Source organism: Dendropsophus ebraccatus, chromosome 10 (genome assembly GCF_027789765.1).
Source record: "Dendropsophus ebraccatus isolate aDenEbr1 chromosome 10, aDenEbr1.pat, whole genome shotgun sequence".
NCBI classification, from domain to species: domain Eukaryota; kingdom Metazoa; phylum Chordata; class Amphibia; order Anura; family Hylidae; genus Dendropsophus; species Dendropsophus ebraccatus.
The window spans coordinates 40,435,793-40,458,174 of record NC_091463.1 but is presented as its reverse complement, the minus strand read 5'-3'; the positions used below and the strand labels follow the sequence as shown (position 1 = coordinate 40,458,174).

At 41.3% G+C, this 22,382-nt stretch overlaps 1 protein-coding gene across 4 annotated transcripts in view; it reads right to left on the bottom strand.

Moving 5' to 3' along the window:
• Positions 1 to 8,147: 8,147 nt before the first annotated feature.
• The window catches only part of PLP1 (proteolipid protein 1), a 76,272-nt gene continuing 62,037 nt past the window's right edge, over positions 8,148 to 22,382 (bottom strand). For 3 of the 4 annotated variants that reach the window (XM_069943313.1, XM_069943312.1, XM_069943311.1), the window contains 5 exons: positions 17,606 to 17,870; positions 17,249 to 17,417; positions 15,953 to 16,026; positions 15,724 to 15,789; positions 8,148 to 8,818 (listed from right to left, as the gene is read on the bottom strand). In XM_069943313.1, the coding sequence (XP_069799414.1) occupies positions 8,666 to 8,818; positions 15,724 to 15,789; positions 15,953 to 16,026; positions 17,249 to 17,417; positions 17,606 to 17,870 (727 nt within the window). In that variant the 3' untranslated portion in view covers positions 8,148 to 8,665. Of the gene's footprint in view, positions 8,819 to 10,527; positions 14,603 to 15,723; positions 15,790 to 15,952; positions 16,027 to 17,248; positions 17,418 to 17,605; positions 17,871 to 22,382 lie in introns of those variants that run through there. The other variant, XM_069943314.1, reaches the window with a different exon arrangement.

Here is a 22,382-nt window from a genome sequence, read left to right as displayed (position 1 = left end):
GACAGGACTCTAGAATGCTAAGTTTACCTTTAGCAAACAGTTGATTTAAAGGGGATGTCCCAACTCCCAAATTCATCCCTTATATGCGAGCTGGGGCAAAACTGTCTGATTGGGGTCCAGTTACTGTCCAAACCCATCTCAAGAACGGAGACCCTAGTCTTCTGTAAGACTGGATTGGCAGAATGCAGTTGTATTCATTCTCAATGGGAGCCACATAGTTCCAACAGAGAATGAAGCGACGGCGTGGCATCCTGCCACTGCATTCAGACAGAAGACTGAGGTCCCCATTCAGGAAATCCAGAATCCAGGGGCTGGGATCTCCTGCAGTCAAATAGATATCCTGCTATTAGGGGATAACTTTGTGAGTTCAGAAACAAAGAGAAGATGCTGGCAGCTATAATGTATGTTACCACTTAATATTGCTGCTGGTGACTTTCTAGTGAGGCTCACAGGGTACTCTCTCTGATATACAGTACTTATCTCTTATTAAGGACCATTATGCCTCATACTAATATGCAGTTCAAATGCAATCATTGACAAAAACACAATGCAACCAGATCGAAATGTTGGATTGCTACAAAACTTGGCATGTTTCGTGCAGGTATAAAAATGATTATAGGTGTGATCTGATCAAACACTGGCTCTAAACAAAAGGTTCTTAGTGGCTAGAATAAGGTTCCTAGTTGGTACTTTTGTGTAGTGTACCTCTTGGTGTAAGATTGTTGACTGCTGGACCTGCCTTTACAGCATGCTTGAAGACGTTTGCCCGGTTGACAGACTTTGTGAGGGGGCGTGTCACTGGACTAAGATGGTCAGCTGTTAGGAGGCATTGGCAGCAGTGGTTACATGACTTCACACACACAGACCCAGACCAGTAGAGAGGATTGTTTGATACACTGACAAGCACGAGCATCTCATACGTTTTCCTTCTCCAGACACATTTATTCATTACACAACTCTCTCTGGCTGGAGCATTTCCTTCCGTTGAGCAAAGGATATTTGGCCTCATAGTGCCTACTATATGTTCTGCCACCATTGCCTTCATTTGCAGTGGTATTGTGAAGGAGAATCCTGGACTGCTATGGACTGGATCTGTATTATCTTAAGCACCAAGTCCTGGTTGTTTTTGGGATGAAATGACAGGTGTAAGTATCTAGGCCTCATGGTCAATCTTCTTTTCTGTGAAGAGACACACTGTCCCAGCTGATGGTGAGGTCATCTGTGGAGTTACTTCATGTCACAGTTGGATAATACTGGGTAATGCCCACCACTCTCAGCAAGGGATTCCCCAGGGATGTTCCCAGATCAAGCATGTACGAAACAAGTCGAGACATTACCTTTGAAAATAGATGCAATATGTGTAGGCAAATGTATAGCAGAGAGGCATACTGAACCTAGAGGTGCCATACAGATACTAGAAACTGCTTTTATTTGCACAGTTTTCCCCCAAAACGTTCACTCTATGGCTGGGTTCACACACAGTAAGACACCGGCTGTTCTGTGACCCGGCCGTGTCACAGAACAGCCTGTGTCAGTGAAGTTCATCCTTGGTGAACCTCATTTCTGTTGAATTGGGATGTGGAAGCATTTGGGTATGCCCGCATCCCAATTCACCGTAGCACACAATGGAAAGAGCGGGCAGAGCGGCACTTTCCATTGTGTGAACTGACAATTCTGTGCGGCCGCTATTCAGTGAATAGTGGCCACACAAGACTGACGTGTCAGTATACTATGGGGGAGATTTTTCAAAGGGTGTAAAATTTAGACTGTGCAAACTGCCCACAGCAACCAATCACAGCTCAGCTTCCACCACTGGTGAAAGGAAAGAGGAGCTGTGATTGGTTGCTGTGGGCAGTTTGCGCCAGTCTAAATTTTACACCCTTTTGATAAATCTCCCCCTATGTGTATAAACTCCGGACAGGATTCCCTCTGACTTTAATGCAATGTATCTTTTCTACTAATCACGTCCGTGTGTGAACATGGCCTAATATTGTAATCACTTACATATGTCATCATTACATTCACACAAGGTTTCATTTGATTCCAGAAACTCCTTCTTGTGTAATTATTTTGTCAATGAGTGTATATATTTACTGTGTATTTAGGCTTAAAATTTTAAAGGTGTGGTCACATCCTGAGGATGTGTTATAAAATGTCTTCTGGGACCCATATCTATACTGAGATCAAGGGCTTGCTTTGCTACTCTGTGCAACACTGCCATTATTGCCAACTCCCTAGACAAACCTGGAGATAGATGTGGGGTCCACCTTTAGAACCTACATCTACCAGACATTTATGGCATTTTTTTTCTGGATATGCCATAAATGTACTAGAAGGGAATATACCCCTTTAAAGAAAGGTGAAATTGGAGTTGGAATACTGCTGCCTTTGTGGGCTGAATGTTTAATTAAACGTGTTTAGTCTTGAGAAGAGACGTTTAAGGGGAGATATGATTGATTTATTTAAATATATAAATGGCCCCAAAAGAAATATGGGGAAAAGATGTTCCAGGTAAAACACCCTGAAAGGACAAGGGGGCACTAATCCTCCTTGAGAAAAAAAGGTTCAATCTCCGGAGGCGACAAGCCTTTTTTACCATGAGAACAGTGGATCTGGTCACAGTAAAAACAGGTTTAGGGCCCTATTCCACGGGCCGAGCAGGGCCCGATCAATGATGTAAACTGCTAGATCGCCGCTCGTTTACTGGGCTTATTCCAATGATCGTTGAGCGAGGGCTGCAGGGACATCGTTACTGATGTCCTTGCAGCCCTTGTAGCATACATTACCTGTCAGGTCTTCTCCTCCGCTCTGTCTTCCTCCCCGGGTCCCACGCGCTCTAGCTTCAGAATGGCCTGTCAACTGACAGGCCACTCAGCCAATCACAGGCCGCGGCGGTCCCGGCCTGTGATTGGCTGAGCGCTCCGTCAGCTGACAGGCCATTCTGATGCTAGAGCGCGCGGGACCCGGGGAGGAAGACAGAGCGGAGGAGAAGCCCTGCAGGTAATGTATGCTGTGCTTCTCAAATCGTCTGTTGCCCGCCGCGCACCGATATTCCACCGTAGTGATGCGCAGTGGGGGAACAATGATATTAGGTCTGGCCCTAAATGAACGATCGTGTCATCGGCTGATCGTTCTCTCTATTCCACCGAGCGATAATCGTCCGAATGGGGACGATTATCGTTCCTGTGGAATAGGGCCCTTAGACAAGTTCTTAGAACAAATTAACATTATTGTATATGTATAGAACCTACCCATCATCCGTCCCCTTCCCTGCATCTATCCCCCCCTTGGTTGATCTTGATGGTCATTTGTCTTTTTTTCAGCCATATTAACTATGTAACTATCAAAGTGCAGAAGATCTGAGAATGCACAATGTTTAATCACCCACCAGATTGCCCCACATTGACTTAAAGGGCGTTTTCAATTTAAAAATACTTGTCCCCTTTAATTAAGTGGACAGAATACAACTCCACAGGGATATTGAGAATGTTAACTCCAACAACAGGGTAGGTTGCCAAGTAACTGCAGCTCAACTTCCATTAAAGTGAAGGGAGCAGAGCTGCAGTTACTTTACCTTAATGCTGCGTTTACACGGAAGGATAATTCGCCCGATCGTACGATTAACGATTTCGAAGTAACTAATTTTTTTTAACTATCAGCGTTTAGACGGAACGATATATCGTACGGAAAAATCGTTTTGCGAACAGTTTGCGATCACTTAAGCCTATCTTGCACATAGGTTAAATTGGTGAACGACTGTTTACACGGAATGATCTGCGATTTTTTTTTGCGAACGACAATCGACGATTTAAGAACATGTTCAAAGGTCATAATGAACGATTTCTCGCTCGTCGTTCGCTGTGTTTACACGTCCGATTATGGTTCGAATTCGATCGTTATCGCGCAAATTCGCACTATAATCGTTCCGTGTAAACGCAGCATAACACAACACAATTAAAGGTGCTACATTCCAGCCCTGTGATTTGTCAAACAGCTGTTTCAGTGGGAGCCTAAAAGTTTGAATAAACTAAACGGCATAAAATGTGCAACGTGTATAGGTATAACCACAAACCATGTGTCAATTGTCTTACAACTTCTGGCACCAAGTGTAATACATATATTTTTTTCTTTGTACCTATACTTTAACACTTAGGGGCAGATCATCAAGGTCTACACCTAGCAGCAAGAAGTTGCACATTTTTGCATTAGGACCTCCTAATGAGGGGTCACGCATTGTGCATGAGGAGGCATGTTGTTTACAAACATTATCGCACAATTAGGCAAAAATTAGGCTAAAACTATAATAATTTAAATTAGAGCAGCACAAAAAAGCGTCTTTTGATGCGTCTGCCCCTTAAAGAATAAAGCACTATACACCAATAAGCCATAACGCAAAACGCTGGCAGGTAAAGTGAATAACATTGTCAATCTTGTTACAATGGCACATATCAAAGAATGCAAGAGAGCAGTCATCTATGCTACTTTGAAAAGGATCAAACTGTGATAGCTAGGTGACTTAAATGGTGAAATGGCAGGTCTTATGGGCTATTTCTCATACCTACCAAGTGTTCCAAGGCAATTCATCCAGTGAGCGGGTAACAGGAGCAAGGAGTAGCCAATCATCCGATCCAACAAAGATCTACTGTAGAACAAAGGTGCAGTCCCTCACAGCTATATGGGGCTGTGCGGTGGCTGACCAGTCTACAAGAGTGCCTACAATGGGAAAACTAGTTTCTGAATTGGATGATGGAATAATGTAATGCTGCGTTTACACGTAACGATTATTGGCCCGATCGTACGATTAGCGATGTCGGATTTACGATTTATTTTTTATAACGATCAGCGTTTAGACGGTACGATATATCGTACGAAAATTCGCACTGCGATCGTTTTGCGATCGTTTAAGCCTATCTCACACATTAGTTAAATCGGAGAACGACTGTTCACACGGACCGATTTGCGAATTTTTTGCGTACGATGAACGACGATTTGCTGACCTGATGAAAGATCACGATGTACGATTTATCGTGCGTCGTTCGATCGTTCGCTGCGTTTACACGTACGATTATCGTTCCAATTCGACCGTTATCGCGCAAATTCGCACGATAATCATTACGTGTAAACGCAGCATTAGAAAGTCTCCTGATCTTATGAATCACATTTCCATTTACATCATCTGGACAGCTGGCTGTATGTTTATCACTTGCTTGAGGTAGAGAGGGCACCAGAATGTACTATTCAAGGAAGGGAAGCCAGTGGTTTAGGGTCCATTTACACAGAAAGATTATCTGACAGATTATCTGCCAAAGATTTGAAGACAAGGTTAGAAACAGACTATAAACAGAGATCAGGTCATAAAGAAAAGACTGAGATTTCTTCTCTTCTCAAATCCGTTCTTGGCTTTGGCTTCAAATCTTTGGCGGATAATCTGTCAGATAATCTTTCTGTGTAAATGGACCCTTATGGTCCTTTTACACGGGGCGATTAATCGTTAGTTTTTGCACAATAATGGTCAAATTCGAACGATAATCGTACGTGTAAACGCAGCGAACGATCAAACGTCGAGCAAAAAATCATTCATTTTGATCTTTCAACATGTTCTCAAATCATCGTTGATCGTTCGCAAAAAATTCGCAGATTGTTCCGTGTAAACATTCTTTCAGCGATTTCACCTATGTGTGAGATAGGCTTAAACGATCGCATAGCGAATTTTCCGTACGATGTATCGTTCCGTCTAAACGCTGATCGTTATAAAAAAAAACATTGTTCATTCAAAATCGTTAATCGTGCGATCGGGCGAATTATCGCACCGTGTAAAAGTACCATTAGGGTGCGTTTACACAGAAAGATTTATCTGACAGATTTTGGAAGCCAAAGCCAGGAATGGATTTGAAAAGAGGATAGATCCCAGTCTTTCCTTTATGATCTGATCCCTGTTTATAGTCTGTTCCTGGTTTTGGCTTCAAAGATCTGTCAGATAAATCTGTCTGTGTAAACGCACCATTAGGTGTTTACTTGGCCATCAAATTCTGCAGATCAAATCGACCACCTGAAGAATCAGGAAAAACAAGTACGCTTGCTACATAGAGGCCCTACTTTGTGATTTATAGGACTTATGCTACGTTTAAATGGAACGATTATCGGGCGAATTTTCGCGATAACGATCGAATTCGAACGATAATCGTACGTGTAAACGCGGCGAACGATCGATAAATCGTTCATTTTGATCTTTTAACATGTTCTTAAATCGTCGTTCGCAAAAAATTCGCTGATCGTTCCGTGTAAACAGTCGTTCACTGATTTTACCTATGTGTGAGATAGGCTTAAGCGATCGCAAAACCAATTTTTCTGTACGACATATCGTTCTATCTAAACGCTGATCGTTATTAAAAAAAAATCGTCACTTCGAAATCGTTACGATCGGGCCAATAATCGCCTCGTGTAAACTTAGCATTACATGATCTTATGCTAACATATTGGTACCAGAAATAACAAGACACCTTCAGGGTGCCTTCACACCTATCGTATCGCAGTAGAAAATCCGCTGCGGATCCGCAGCAGATTTAACTAAATGAATGATCACAGCATTAAATACGCACTGTCAAATCCGCTGCGGATCCGCAGCAGATTTGTAAGTGCGGATTTGATGCTGTGTTCATTCATTTAGTTAAATCTGCTGCGGATCCGCAGCGGATTTTCTACTGCGATACAGTAGGTGTGAAGGCACCCTCAGAGGTCTTGTAGAGTCCATGCCTTGACAGATCAGATCTGTTTTGGCTGCGTAAGTGGAACATGCACAATTTTAGGCAGGTCATTTACTGAAGATATGGATTTTATAAAAAGATATTCCCATATACGCTTGTATCCCCTGTCCATTGTACAAATCCTATTGGGAATCTGAATGTGGTAACTGAAATAATCTGCAACAATACATGGAATAGCTCAAATAAATGTAGCACAAACAAGCATTGCTCCTCTAAAACTGATATTTGCTATAGACAACCAAACTATCGCCCCCAGAGCAATTTTGTGACCCACATTTTGATGCCTGACAGCACTAAGTATTTGTCAAGCATGATGGGGATGGATTAATAAAGTTGCTACTAATGTACATTTACTATTATACCAATGTTACATTAATTGTACAAGGTACTGAAGACTTTCTGTTACACAATATAAATTGTTTTTTTTTTATCTTGTAATATTTTATAATATAATCTTCTTTAATATGTGTATCCAAAACATATGTATCCAAACGTATGTGCCAACTTTATCAATCCATAACCTGTCTTTGTACTGTAAACCACCTATTCCCTAGTGACCTTGATCGCCCTCCTCTGTAGCTGCTCCAGTTGTGTCCTTCATATATATCGTTGCCCAAAACTGTACAAGTGGGACTGAAAAAAACATGTGCAGTGAGTGGAGAAGGGATTGTGTCTACTGGTGGCTAAGGCAGTAAGAGTTGTAAGCTCTCTTTCTGCCATAATAGCAGAACAAGCAACACTAGAGCCAGGGTGGACGAAGAGTAGGAAAAAAGTAAAAAGACTGAGCACCTCATAGGGTGATAATGTAATTTAATCCAGATACCACAAAAGCATAGAACTGATAATTTAGCGATCTCCTTTTTGGGTTGTGGAACCAGAGCCGCAACACACAAAACATCCCAAAAACAGCACACTCTGTCATTATAACATTATACAATAGCCTGCCATGCATTGAGTTAAATACCTGGTCCAAATCAGACCCACTTAACCAAATCCCATCATCATGGTGATGGAGAAGCCTTTTGTGGGTTCAGAGTGACACTCATGTATAGAATTTGTTATTGGTTTGAGAACCTTTTTCATAGTTCTTTTAATGCATACCCATTGTTCACACACAGTAAGTAAAAGGTAAAATTTAAAAAGTCACATAAAACAACATTTACATCTTCAGCTTCGCCAATACAAAACAAATAACTGAGAAACTGCCGACTACCCACATCGCACTGTAATGGTGGATAGGTGAATGGACACTAATTCTTTATTTATTATTTATTAATTTTTAAACAGTTTTCAGGGTTGTTGTTTTTTGTATATACGTACCTAAATCATCTCAGTTAATAGACACAATAATTGATGCAACAACAATACAATGAGTATGGGAGTATGTGTTTTTATTTAATTTTTTTTTGTCAAACAACTGTATTTCATTGAGAGTGAAGACCTTTTATTTAGAGCCCCTTCATGAAGCCAAACATCAGTCTACCAGAACACCGGGACAAGGCTATAGGAGGTCGTGTTCAATCCTCACTGTATTCCTATAGGGGAATCTTAGGCTATATCTCATTTCTACAAATTGCCTAAATATATATAAAAATGGGTTAAAGAATCACAATCCATAAATATAATAATTCAGACAGTTGTGTACAATAATGATGTGGTCAAATTTCGATGTAGTATTTTCATAGGAAAACAGATTATTCACAATGGTAACTAAGACTAATCAATAAAAGCATTATTATAGAAAAAAAAATCATAAATTATCATTCTGAAAAATCATTATAAATCAACAGCATTGTCGTAAACCCTCAATAAAATTGCTACATAATAAAACATCCCTATTCAGTAAACTGTGAATAAAATGCATGCTTCCAACCTGGGACACCCCAAACTAAACAGGCGTTTTACACCAGGTTTTCGGCGCTTCTTTGTGGCAGCTCCGGAAGAATCTCAGTGAGTTCTGAGCCCTCAGCCTGTGGAGTCTGCTGGCTTTTCCCAGTCTCTAGGGCTTGCTGATGATATACCCTGTTGGCTGACAGACACATGAGGGCGTGTATCTGAAAGAAAAGGGAGACTAGTGTCTGCCTTTGGGTTCAAAATCTCCTATTAAAAATTTCCCCATTATTTTTATTATTTTTTTTAACTTACCCAAGAAGGTCTCATATAAATAACATTATTCTAATTTCCCGATAAGCACCTTTGGAGAAATTCTCCATTTTGTGGCCATCTAAAATTATTTCTAGCTGTATGTTAGAAATATGAAATGAAGCTATGCCTATTGTAAAACCAATGTATTCCTTTACCATTGTGATTATTTTCTCCATACTTAATATTACATTTATTAAGAGTAAAGGTACACCCATAGCTATCCATGTGACAGGCTTGGTCCTAGGCAGAGCAAAGCTATACCAAAGCACTTATTCTGGTTGCCCACCAAAGTGAAAAATTTGTTACCTTTTAAAGGAGAAGTCCGGCCATTTTTAAAATCTGGCAGATGGCAGGGGGGAATTTGATCAGGAGTACAAACTTACCTCTCCCTGTACCCGTGGTGAGTGGCGGGACCTCAGGACACCGCCGGGCTCGGGATCTCCAGTGCTGACACATCACAACCCAGCTCATGGACTGGCCACTTAGCCATCAGCTGGGACAGGCATCCGTAGATGACGTCACTACTCGGGGGGAAATGCCTTCCGGACGGGGGCTGAGGGTCGGTCCTGCTACTCACCGTGGGCATGGGGAGAAGTAAGTTCATACTCCTTATCAAATTCCCCGCTGCTAGATTTTAAAAATGTCTGGATTTCTCCTTTAAGAGAGTTCCAAGAGTTTTTCAGCACCACCTTTGTCCTCAGTTTTTGTGTGTTATTACAACTCGGCTCCATTAAAGTGAATAGAGTGAAATTGTAATACCACATGCAATCGGTGGAAAGATTTTGTGAAGAAAGCAGTTATGTTTTTTCGAATCCTGGATAACCCCTTTAAAGATTAATTAAAATGAGTTTAATGGATGAGATTATTATTTGAATATAACTATAAAGCTAGCAGGTTCAGACAGAGACTTACAAGTTTTCAGTCGGCGAAAAGACATCTAATCTTCCTAAATAGTTTAATACTCCAATTATACTGACATACTCTGCACACATCAAAGTAATTTTATAGAACTTCACAGTGACACATGAAGTCCTTGTAAATCTGTACTATGTACTTGTAGGTATACCACTTCACTACATGCTTCTAGGGAAGAATACCTCTGTATTATGACATCCAATCTGAGTAATACAGATGCACAGTGGCGGTCTAAAGAAGTCTGTGGGTCCTATTATAGCTTCGTAGAACTTGGAGGTTGAACAGAGTAAAATGCATGAGAACTTGAACACTAGTGTGATTTTTTTTTTTTTTTAAGTAAAATTAATATTTTTAATTGGTAAAGTATATAAAATGAGGTTTGTGATTTGTGATCTGGCTTTTGGTTATAAAGGAAGGTATAGGGGGTCTCATAGGCAACCAACATAGCAGCTACGTTATAATAATATTACATTACTTATTCATTAGCAATTTGGATCAGTTTTCATCTGAGCTATTGTTTCACCTTTCAAGGAACTGTAGCTGCTAAAACAACTTGCAAGAGGCAACGTAATGATTATGTGCTACATGTATGTAAAGCCATGTGCCTTGTAGAGAGGTCTGGTAAATCCTTCTATGATTGCATACATGTGCCTAGGTTATTTGTAATGCCCATAATTTTATCTCATTCAACCTTTACCCCTGCAGATCAATACATCATGTACTGCTGACACGTCATAAAAACGACCCAGACAGACACGTCTGAAATTTGATAAAGAAACATTTAATTGCTTTTTTAAGCTCTTACATTCCATAATTAGTGATTCACAGCAATACCAAAAGATGGAAAATTATACTGCAAAACAAAAAGATTACCCTTTGCTGGATCAAAACCACTTGATTTGTATGGGGTTGTGTCTTATGTATCCTACACTTTTTATAGATTCAGGATGAGCAGTGTTTAGCAGCCACCTTGAAGACATTCTGGTTATTTCCCTATCTAGTACTCATAAACAGTTTACAAGGTTCTTTGCTGCAATTTTGGTGGAACTATACACATGTAGCTGAGCTTGAAGATGAACTCCTAAACTTGCACTGCCATATTCTGTACATACTGGGGGAGATTTATGAAAGGGTGTAAATATACACCTGGTGTAAACTGCCCACAGCAACCAATCACAGCTCAGCTTTCACCTCTGGTAAAATATAGGAGGAGCTATGTTTGGTTGCTGTAAACCGTTTACACCAGGTGCATATTTAACCCCTTCATAAATCTCCCCCACTGACTTTACTATCAGTTGTTATAGCCTTTTACTTTTAGTCTGAACTTAAAAAAAGCAATCCCTATACCATTTATAGGTTCTGTAATTGTCTTTTGTAACTAATGGACTCCTAGGCTCCGAAATATTAGAACAACATTAGTGGAACAGGATAGAAGTGAGGAGATTCAGGGCTCATCTGTACCCAGATTCCTGGCCCCTAATCTGTAAATCCCCATAATAGATATCTAGACTGCACTAAACATATTCTGCCCAATGTCTCACTTATTTTAATTTCACAAGGTATAAAAAGAAAATGGGGAAGATTTATCAAGCATGGTGTAGAATTGGCCCAGTTGCCCCTAGTAACAGATCCGCCTTTCATTTTCCAAAGGATCTATGAGGAATGAAAAGTGGAATCTGATTGGTTGCTAAGGGCAACTAAACCATTTCTACTTTACACCAGTTTGATAAATCTCCCCCAATATGTAGAATCTGGAATTAGGATTAACACATAATTGTATTGGCAAACTGTTAACAAAAAGAACAATCTTGCTCTTGTTTTATATATTAGAAATTATATATGTAAAATTCTCACAAGTTTGCTAACACTAAAACTGATGCATATGTCATGTATGTCTATTTTATGCTTAGAATTTGTCACTTTACATACTAACTAGAATAAGTTTTATTCAGCCATGAAATCTACTTCACATAGAAGAATAATGGCAGGTCATTCCTTCTATCACCAAGAGAGAAATCTTTTGGTGAATGAAAAGCTAGCTATATAGCTTTAACATTTTAAGTAGGAAAAATGCATTAGGCTACTCTTTGCTTTTACTTTCCTTTACCTTTGAGGGTTACTTAGATTTATTTTAATAAAATCTATTAAGAAATAGTTTCCGGTTTAGTTTTTATTCAGCTTCATCATTTATTGCTTTCACTTTTGCATCATGGCTTTCCTTGTTTACATGATATTTGCTTATGGCAGCTTTTACAGATTCTGTTTGAAAGAAATCTCTGTGGATACCAGTGGAAATGAGTTTATTAGGTTTTTGTTGACCCTCTTGCCTTTTTTTTTTTTTTAATGAAAAGAATAATGTCACAGAGTATCTTATTCTTTCTGTCCAAAATGTCTGATCTCAGACTGAATAATGGCCAGCATAAATATGATCAGACCCTTACATTTTATTATATGTATAGAGTTCTGCTAAGCTGTATGACTGAGGTATGGGCACTTTCCAATGCACTGCATTATTATCTCTATTACTGCTATAGGCAAATTGTTTTCTTTTCCAACAGGTTGGTCATAGTATTCTTGTAATGTGCAGACTAGGCTATGTTCCCATACAGTATTTTTCTTCAGTATTTTGCAACCAAAACCCGGAGTGGTTTGAAAACCCAGAAAGGCTATGTTCATACACTGTTGAAATTGAGAGCATGGCTGTCATTTAATGGCAAATAACGGCCGTTGGTTTTTTAATAACGGCAATTATTTGCCATTATTTGGCGTTCCTCTACTATATTTAAACATAGCTTTTCTGTGTTTTCAATCCACTCCTGGTTTTGGTTGCAAAATAATGACCAAAATACTGTGTGTCAACATAGCCTAATAGTAAATTTAATATGTATAAGAAAGTGTCTCCATATAGATTGACTAAGGAATATCAGGACAAGTTTACATACATATTTCTATACAGTATATTATTAGATTTTCATTAAATGCAATCATAAAATCCAGGATCTTTTTATGTGCTGAAGAAATTAGGCAAGGTGTAACAAGAACAGTCTTATCTTGTACAAAGTAACACTGGCCACACACTGAGGTCTGGTGATTCAGGCTGACTGCCAAACAAATTGATCACTGTCAGATTTGGCCATATACTCCCACACTAGGTACATGACTAAATCTTAAGAAACCTAATGTTCTTGTTGCTATTTTATTACATTTGGTGAAATAAACTGTTATATGTTGCTAGAGACTTAATGTGGCGTATTCATGGTTTCTATCTTTGGAAATCGCATAGCTGTTAGACCAAACATACTGTATACTACAAACATGTACGGTATATTGGTCTGAAGAGGTAGGACATTACATAAATGGCAGGCTGGTTTATTTGCTGTGTGATGTTAAGCATGGCATAGCGTGGAAAGTGGGGTAGAATATAGAATATATGTTACAGGCGTTAGAGTACCTGTTCTTTTGAAAAACTTTTGACTAGTGATGAGCGAATAGTGAAATATTCAATATTCGTATGAATATCTCCTGAATATTCGAATATTTGATCCCATTAAAGTCAGTGGGAACAAGTATTCTATTATTAAAAAACATCTATTTGACCACTTGGAGGTAAAAACCGGAAGCTGGGGGATTTGAACGCTTATCGAATATTTATCGAATATTCGGCGAACTATTCGATAATATTCGATCAAATACCTTATTAGTCGATCGAATATCTATTCGATCGAACAGTATTCGCTCATCACTACTTTTGACATGTCCTAGGGACTTGTAAAAACTTTCTTTCTGTCAGGGTCTGAATGTTCAGACCAAGATCAAGCAAGAGAAGAGTTAAGAGTGAAGCCAGCGTGCCACGTGCCTTTCCCTGCTCTGTGTGTGTGTGTATATGTGTAATATATATATATATATTATGAGTGCATTCTGGTCACATGACAGAGCTGGGAGAAAACTAGAGAGACAATAGAAAAGAATGTAGGGGTAGCTTGCTTCCAAGCATGGCCACTGCTACAGGACCAAAGCAATGTCCATAACCATAACCATTGATTACAAGAGAGGCAACTGGGTTACACTACAGTGGGGAATAAAGGAAAAGTAGTGGTAATTACATGAACTAGTACTTTTAAAGAATAGAACAGTATAACTACAATCTTTGAGATTAGAATAACTCCTTTGTTAATGAAAAGTGTAGCTGTCAATTGGGATACTGTACCAATGTTAGTTGGCAGGTAAATAATGTATAAGCGATTTCTTGTAACTGTAGAGAATTTTAAAAAAGCCAAATTGGTTGCATATACGACATGGATGATTCCTAGACATGCGGTTGCCTGTTACTCTATAGTAATAATAGCAATACTTAGGATAATACTATACAGTAGCACCATTTCCTGAGTTAAGGCCCACAGTACAATTTAAATGACATTGACTGTAAATGTTTTTACGTATTTGCCTTAAAAGTTAACAGATATGAGAGAGATCCTTTGTGTTGGCAATCATGCCAAGACACCAGCCTTTATATTGTATAGCCATGTTTACTGGAAGGTATCTGCTGCAAGATAAAGACTAAATATGGGATACAAAGGGCAGACCAGCTATAGAAGCCATCAGATATGTTATTAAAACTCTTCAACATTAAAATAAAGAGGATAAAAAAATAAGTTATAAACAAAGTAGTGAAGACATTTTTTACTCAGTCCTCAGCTTGGAGTCTAAAACTTTCGTTCGCTTCGGCCAGTAACTCGAAGCACAGCATAGTTGAAAGATGCACCTATCATATATGTGAGCTGCAAAGGAACATACAGAAGAAAGAACATGCATTGTATAAAAGTGTACAATAAAGTTATTTGTCTTACAAAGCTGAAGCGCTTAATTCAAATTCCACTTATGAGCCAATTTTAGGGATGTCAAACTTGGCAATTGCCCCCATAGTCAAGGACAACCTCCAAAACCTAAATTTACCAGTGAATCCTCTGCCATAAAATACCAAGGTGTGTAAACGTAACCCTTTTTACTGCCATAAACTACCAGGAAATGTACAATTAAATCTTTTTTTACACAAGGCAGCTATGTATTGTGACTGTAAGGCTAGTTTCACACAACATATATTTTGAATTAATCACGGCCGTTGTTACTAATTGCAACACCGGCGTTGATTAATTCAAAATATACATTGCATTCATTTCAATGGAATCCCGGTCGGAGTGTATACACATGGTATACACTCTGGCTGGGATTCGTAGCGGCCACAGGAAAAACTGATGTCAGTATTTAATTCAATACTATTCAATAAATAGCAGCAGAGCAGACCTGTCAGTTCACACAATGGAAAGTGCAGCTTTGGTTGCACTTGCCATTGTGTGGTATGGTGAAGTGGGATGCGGGCGCACCCGAATGCACCTGCGTCCCAATTCAACAGAAATAAAGTTCATCTGGCTGGTACTGCAGTTCACTGGCACCAGCTGTTCTGTGGCACGGCCAGGTCACAGAACAGCGGGTGTCTTACTAAGTGTGAACCGGGCCTAATACTGTATAAGAACATATCTCTAAAAATGGTGATCTAGGAGGTAGGAGGGTTAGACCCTACTTGGCTTGTTATCCAGGGCCCCATTGTCTATATAATCAACCCTGTTACATTAGGAAAGAATCTCAGCATGTCAGTCTTTGTGGAGTTTTATAAGTGTAAATGACTAAATGGAGCTGTGTGACAGAGCCCTGGTGTAACATGCTAATGTTAGATCACATGTCTTTCCTTATGGGTTATTAAAACAGATATCCTGCTATTTATGTGGTAATTATGGTGTAGATGGAAAATAAGTTCTATTTTGTAATCCTTTCCTGCCTATAAGACTAGAGTTGGTTAATAATTAATGTTCGCTTTCTGATTTGTATTAGCGCGTCAACTTACCAGAGCCACAAGAGTTGCACCTGCCCCCACAAAGGCGGCAATGAAAAGGTGGAATGTCATTTGAAACTGTAAAACAAGATTAAGGTAAATGGTTAAGATTCAATGAAAGGTGTAACTGCAGACGTTCTTTACACAGAGAGGAAACAATCTACATTCGTGCATAAAGAAATTGTAGATGCATGAAAAAGAGGAGGAATTAGAATGATTTTTAAATCACTAAGAAACTAACCTCACTAGTTTTGCAAATTGCAAGCAAACTGGTTCCACATACTTTTCCGGGGAATGAATTCCATGGTAGGACTCCTAAGACAGGGAACAAAGTGATATAAAAATGAGTAAAGAAAGCGACAGTGTAGTTTACAGCCTCACAAATCATTATCTTGTTACTTCAATATAAAGTTGTGTAAAATAAAATCTTAGGAAAAAATCTAATAAAAGAACAAAACAGCCCCTATAGCCCAAGACCTATACTGCCTTTTTGTTCTTTATCCAAAAGATCACTAGAACATTGTAATTGTTGTGTGTTCTTTTATTGTTGTATCTTGAGTACAAATAAAGGTAAAACTAAAACAGCTTGGGTCCTAGTTTTGCTATCCTGTACAAAGGGGTCTGGTGCTTGTTTTCCCTTCTACACATTTTCCATAACTGTAGCCCCTTGTACTGCACTGTTTTTCCCATTCTGTAGGACAGTAGATGAGATCAACTAGGACTCAGCATTGTCTCATAGAAGCTGCATTGTCTGTCTTTAATGTACATGTGGCATTGGCAGACAACTCGGTTCATGAGCTGATCAGGATTGCATTTTGATTCTTGACGTACTTTAGAAGCTACCCTGTAATCTTAAAGGGGTATCTTTGCCTATATATATTTCTGCACCAATAATAATTAATAATAAAGAGCCTATTCTTTTCTTACCACCCTCCCCTAGTGTCATCCTGCAGTTTTCCGGGACCCCTGCTGAGCACTTTCATCGCCAGTTCCGAAACCCATTTTGGCAGTGATAGCCTGCTCAGCCAATCACTGACTGAGACTGGACAGCACTATGGCCAGTGATTGGCTGAGCATGCTGTCACTTCCAAGATGAGTCCCTCTCGGGTGGGAAAACTGGATCGCTCAGTGGGAGAACACCACAGGAGGCCCCAAGGATGAGTGTGGTGAGGTAAGAATAGGCTCTTTATTATTTTCTATTAAGTGCTGTAATATGTAAAAAATTTCAAAGGGCTGGAGTTCCTCTTTAGAGGGGTTAGCTGGAGAGCAGAAAAGGTCATACCTGTTCTACCCTTCTATTCACCACTTCTTTGCTCTTCCTACTTCCCAAGACAAGAAGAAGGTAGGTGCATGTTGCAAGCATTGCATAGTTTCGCCCACATTCATGCTCCTGACATACACCATCCCCCTTCTTGGCCAGGGAAAGGAAGTGGAGTGCAGGAAAACATAACAAGTTTGACCTTTTTGCTCTTTGGAACCCCTTAAAGAAGCAACAGGTTACAATTAGACTTAGTAGTTTGTAGCCTTGCACACTTACCATACATGCGTGCATCTGCACACAGATTGCTGATGCCAGCTGAAGTCTTTGCTGGAACTGCAATAGACTGGCAGGTGACCCAAGTGTTGAAATAAATGTAGACTGGAACGGCTGAGCAGGCAAAGATTAAGATCCACAAAATGGTGATAGCATATGTAACACCAACAAACTATATGGGAAATACCAACACAGGTTTATGTTACTACATAAAACACAACAGTAAAACATGAACAATAATGATGAGACTGCAGTAAGCTGTAAACCATGCTGAGAAATCAGACACATAGGAAGATTTAACACATCCTCCTAAATGAGAAATATATTGTATGATTCTTCTAATGTTAAGACTATAATTACCTTGTCGGGGTGTCCCAGCCATCTACCTAAGCAACGGCAAAGCAATTCTAAGGTGTGGACTGGGTGCCTTGATCGGGGGCCTCTACTTTTTGGTGGTCCACCTGTGACAGTAGAGATAAGACCTCCTTTTATAGCATGTGGCTTAAACTCTCCCAGGATGTGTTTGATTGCAGTAGTGGTGTAAAATCCCTCTGCCAACAACAGAATTCCAAACAAGAAAAAGAAGATTGCGATTCCATAAATTGCATATTGGAAGGCATTGACCCTGTAAAGGGGGAAAAAAAACTATTTGTTACAACAGATATAAAGTACTTAAAAGCCAAGTGGATTTTATTCTATTATGAAGGTAAATGTAGAAAAATGAAAGCAGTGCTCCAGTAAATTTCTAGTTTGCACATATAATGCTAAATCACCAGCATAAGGCTTCCATCAAACACATTTTGACGTAAACACACAAAAAAGTGAAGGCTTTTTTTTTCTTTCATCCAGATTCTTTCATTATGTAATTTTTTTTTTCTGCCACTGTCCCCCTATAGAACTCCATGCTATTTAGCATAACTGCTAAAGAGCAGAAAAATGCCAAAATGCTCTAAAACATACCAAACACAAAAACATTATGGGGGAGCTTTATCAAACTGGTGTAAAGTCAAACTGGCATAAAGTCAAACTGGCTCAGTTGCCCCTAGCAATCAGATTCAACTTTTCCTTCCTCAAAGATTGTTTGGAAAATGGAAGCCATTGGCTCCCTTCTGTCAGTCACTCTCGTGGCCGCAGCGGTCACAAGAGGCCACGCTCCCCCTCTGGTGTCGGCGCTCAAGTGACGTTCCTGAGCCGGTGGGGAGAGCGGCCTCTAGTGACCGCTGCAGTGCAACCACAGGAGGAAGAGAAGAGGATGCGCAGGACTTAGGTGAGTATAAGTGTTTTTTTTTTTTTAATGCTATATGGGAGGGGTAGAGCACACAGGGGGCTATATATTGAGAGAGAGCAAAGCATGGGGGCTATATACTGGGGGAGAACGCACAGAGGGGCTATATACTGGGGGAGAGCGCACAGGGGGGGCTATATACTGGGGGAGAGCGCACAGGGGGGCTATATACTGGGGGAGAGCACACAGGGGGGCTATATGGGAGGGGGAGAGCACACAGGGGGGCTATATGGGAAGGGGAGAGCACAGGGGGGCTATATGGGAGGGGAAGAGCACAGGGGGCTATATACTGGGGGAGAGCGCACAGGGGGGCTATATACTGGGGGAGAGCGCACAGGGGGCTATATACTGGGGTAGAGCACACACGGGGGCTGTATGGGAGGGGGAGAGCACAGGGGGCTATATACTGTGGAGAGTGCATAGGGGGGCTATAGACTACTGGGGGAGAGTGAATAGGGGGGCTATAGACTACTGGGGGAGAGCGCACATGGGCTATATACTACAGGAGGAGAGCACACAGGGGGGCTATATACTACTGGGGGAGCGCACAGGGGGCCTATATACTACTGGTGCAGTCACCCCCTTTGTACCTAATTTCAAAGGGCTGGTGAGAGAGAGAAAATGCCAGTTTTCCCACTAATAAGCAGCAATTCTGTATGTAAATAGTTCAACACCCTTTGTGAAAAGTAAAAAAACACGTTTCCTACTGATGATCAGCTCGGACCTTCACCTGACAATAGACCCCGGTAAGTGGACCTTCACTAAAAGTTGTTGAGTACCCCTGCTATAGTATAACCCTACTGTGTTGATCCAAGGAAAGCTGTGATTGAAGTTTGTTCCTTCCTGCTTGCACAAGCAGGAGGCTGAGGGGAGCAATGTTGTTGAATTAGCTCTTATAACATTCACTGGAGATTCTACAATATGAATTAGGAAACAGGTACCTATCATGATGTACACTGATCTGATCGGCGTGCATCCATTCTGCCACCGGAAGTTTGGATTTTAATGGATACAACCACACGGGGATGGTTGTGTGCACAGGACACCCATAGTGTGGTCATATCCATGAAACTTCCGGTGGCAGGGTGGATTGCATGCTGATTGGGTCAGTGTACATCATGACAGGTGCACTTTAACAAAATGTATTCATCACTGACCTCTGGCATTTGCTGCCTTTTAAGATAAACCACATCAAAGGGGAAAAGGAGCCAATATAGCAAATGAATCATTTATGGTCCATCAACTAAAACAGCGGTACATGAGACAAAAACTAAAGCCTCTACATTGCTCTACTAGCCTATGCTGCGGAATGCTGGAAAAACATGCTGGAGTGGTACTTTAAAGTGTTAATTTCACAGAGTGAAATTGCGAGACCTATTGCGAACAATAACTTTTAGGTTGTAATCTCGGCTGTGGTTAATAGAAATTTCACATTGACTTACAGTCAGAGGGAATCCCGACCAGAGTATATATACATAGTATACACTCTGGCCAGGATCCCTAGCAGCAGGGCCAGCCTTAGGGTAAATGGCGCCCTGTGCGAAACCTTTTTTCGGCGCCCCCCCCCCCTTAATGTAACATAAAGCTCCTTTAGCCTCCTCCCCCCCCCCCGCCATTCACACAACTACCACCCCCAGCCCCCCAAACAACTAACATAACGGTAACGATAACTGAACGATAATTATGACACGCCCCCTTTTACAAGCCACACCCTTTTTTGCAAGCCACATCCACTTGGCCATGCCAAAAAGGAACTCACTGAGCATCAACACAAGGCCGTGCCATTTAGTCTATAGCCATTTTTATTATTTGTTATTATTATAGGGTCTCAGCAGAAACCTGGATGAATATATACACAGCTATACAGCTATGCTCACACTACAGGAGTGTATATACAGGTATACATCCACTACAGGACATGTATATACAGGTATACAGCCACTACAGGACGTGATACAGTTATGCAGTACATAGCTGTATACCTCTACATACAAGTCCTGTAGTGTGTACATAGCTGTATACGTATATGTACACATCCTGTAGAGTACACACTACAAGACGAGTATTTACATGTATACACCCATGTACACACTACAGCTGTAGGAGCAGTGCAGACTAGGAAAGCTGAGTGACTACCTCTGTAGGAGCAGTGCAAACTAGGAAAGCTGCGTGACTACCTCTGTAGGAGCAGTGCAGACTAGGAAAGCTGCGTGACAACCCCTGTAAGAGCAGTGCAGACTAGGAAAGCTGGGTGACTACCTCTGTAGGAGCAGTGCAGACTAGGAAAGCTGGGTGACTACCTCTGTAGGAGCAGTGCAGACTAGGAAAGCTGAGTGACTACTTCTGTAGGAGCAGTGCAGACTAGGAAAGCTGGGTGACTACCTCTGTAGGAGCAGTGCAGACTAGGAAAGCTGTGTGGCTACCTCTGTAGGAGCAGTGCAGACTAGGAAAGCTGAGTGACTACCTCTGTAGGAGCAGTGCAGACTAGGAAAGCTGAGTGACTACCTCTGTAGGAGCAGTGCAGACTAGGAAAGCTGCGTGACTACCTCTGTAGGAGCAGTGCAGACTAGGAAAGCTGAGTGACTACCTCTGTAGGAGCAGTGCAGACTAGGAAAGCTGCGTGACTACCTCTGTAGGAACAGTGCAGACTAGGAAAGCTGGGTGACTACCTCTGTAGGAACAGTGCAGACTAGGAAAGCTGCGTGACTACCTCTGTAGGAGCAGTGCAGACTAGGAAAGCTGTGTGGCTACCTCTGTAGGAGCAGTGCAGACTAGGAAAGCTGAGTGACTACCTCTGTAGGAGCAGTGCAGACTAGGAAAGCTGAGTGACTACCTCTGTAGGAGCAGTGCAGACTAGGAAAGCTGAGTGACTACCTCTGTAGGAGCAGTGCAGACTAGGAAAGCTGAGTGACTACCTCTGTAGGAGCAGTGCAGACTAGGAAAGCTGCGTGACTACCTCTGTAGGAACAGTGCAGACTAGGAAAGCTGGGTGACTACCTCTGTAGGAACAGTGCAGACTAGGAAAGCTGCGTGACTACCTCTGTAGGAGCAGTGCAGACTAGGAAAGCTGCGTGGCAACCCCTGTAAGAGCAGTGCAGACTAGGAAAGCTGGGTGACTACCTCTGTAGGAACAGTGCAGACTAGGAAAGCTGAGTGACTACCTCTGTAGGAGCAGTGCAGACTAGGAAAGCTGAGTGACTACCTCTGTAGGAACAGTGCAGACTAGGAAAGCTGCGTGACTACCTCTGTAGGAGCAGTGCAGACTAGGAAAGCTGGGTGACAACCCCTGTAGGAGCAGTGCAGACTAGGAAAGCTGAGTGACTACCTCTGTAGGAGCAGTGCAGACTAGGAAAGCTGAGTGGCTACTTCTGTAGGAGCAGTGCAGACTAGGAAAGCTGGGTGACAACCCCTGTAAAAGCAGTGCAGACTAGGAAAGCTGAGTGACAACCCCTGTAGGAGCAGTGCAGACTAGGAAAGCTGAGTGACAACCCCTGTAGGAGCAGTGCAGACTAGGAAAGCTGAGTGACAACCCCTGTAAGAGAGAGAGAGAGAGAGAGAGAGAGAGAGAGAGAAACGTTCATCTTAACAAAGCTAAGTGCTTCGCTTGCTCAGCACTCTGCTCATCAAGCCGTTTGCCTGTCAGCACTGCTCTGCTCCCTGCCACCCCTCCCAGGAAAAGCTGGATCCAATCCTGGGAAAATTCTCTTAGTTTTTCAGGATTGGATCCAGCTTTTCCCTGGCACCCAGGGTGAAGCAACGGGGAGTGGAGCAGCGCTGAAAGGCAATTGTCTTGATGAACAGAGTGCTGCGCCAGCGATTCGCTCATCTCTAATAAATATATTCACACAGTAT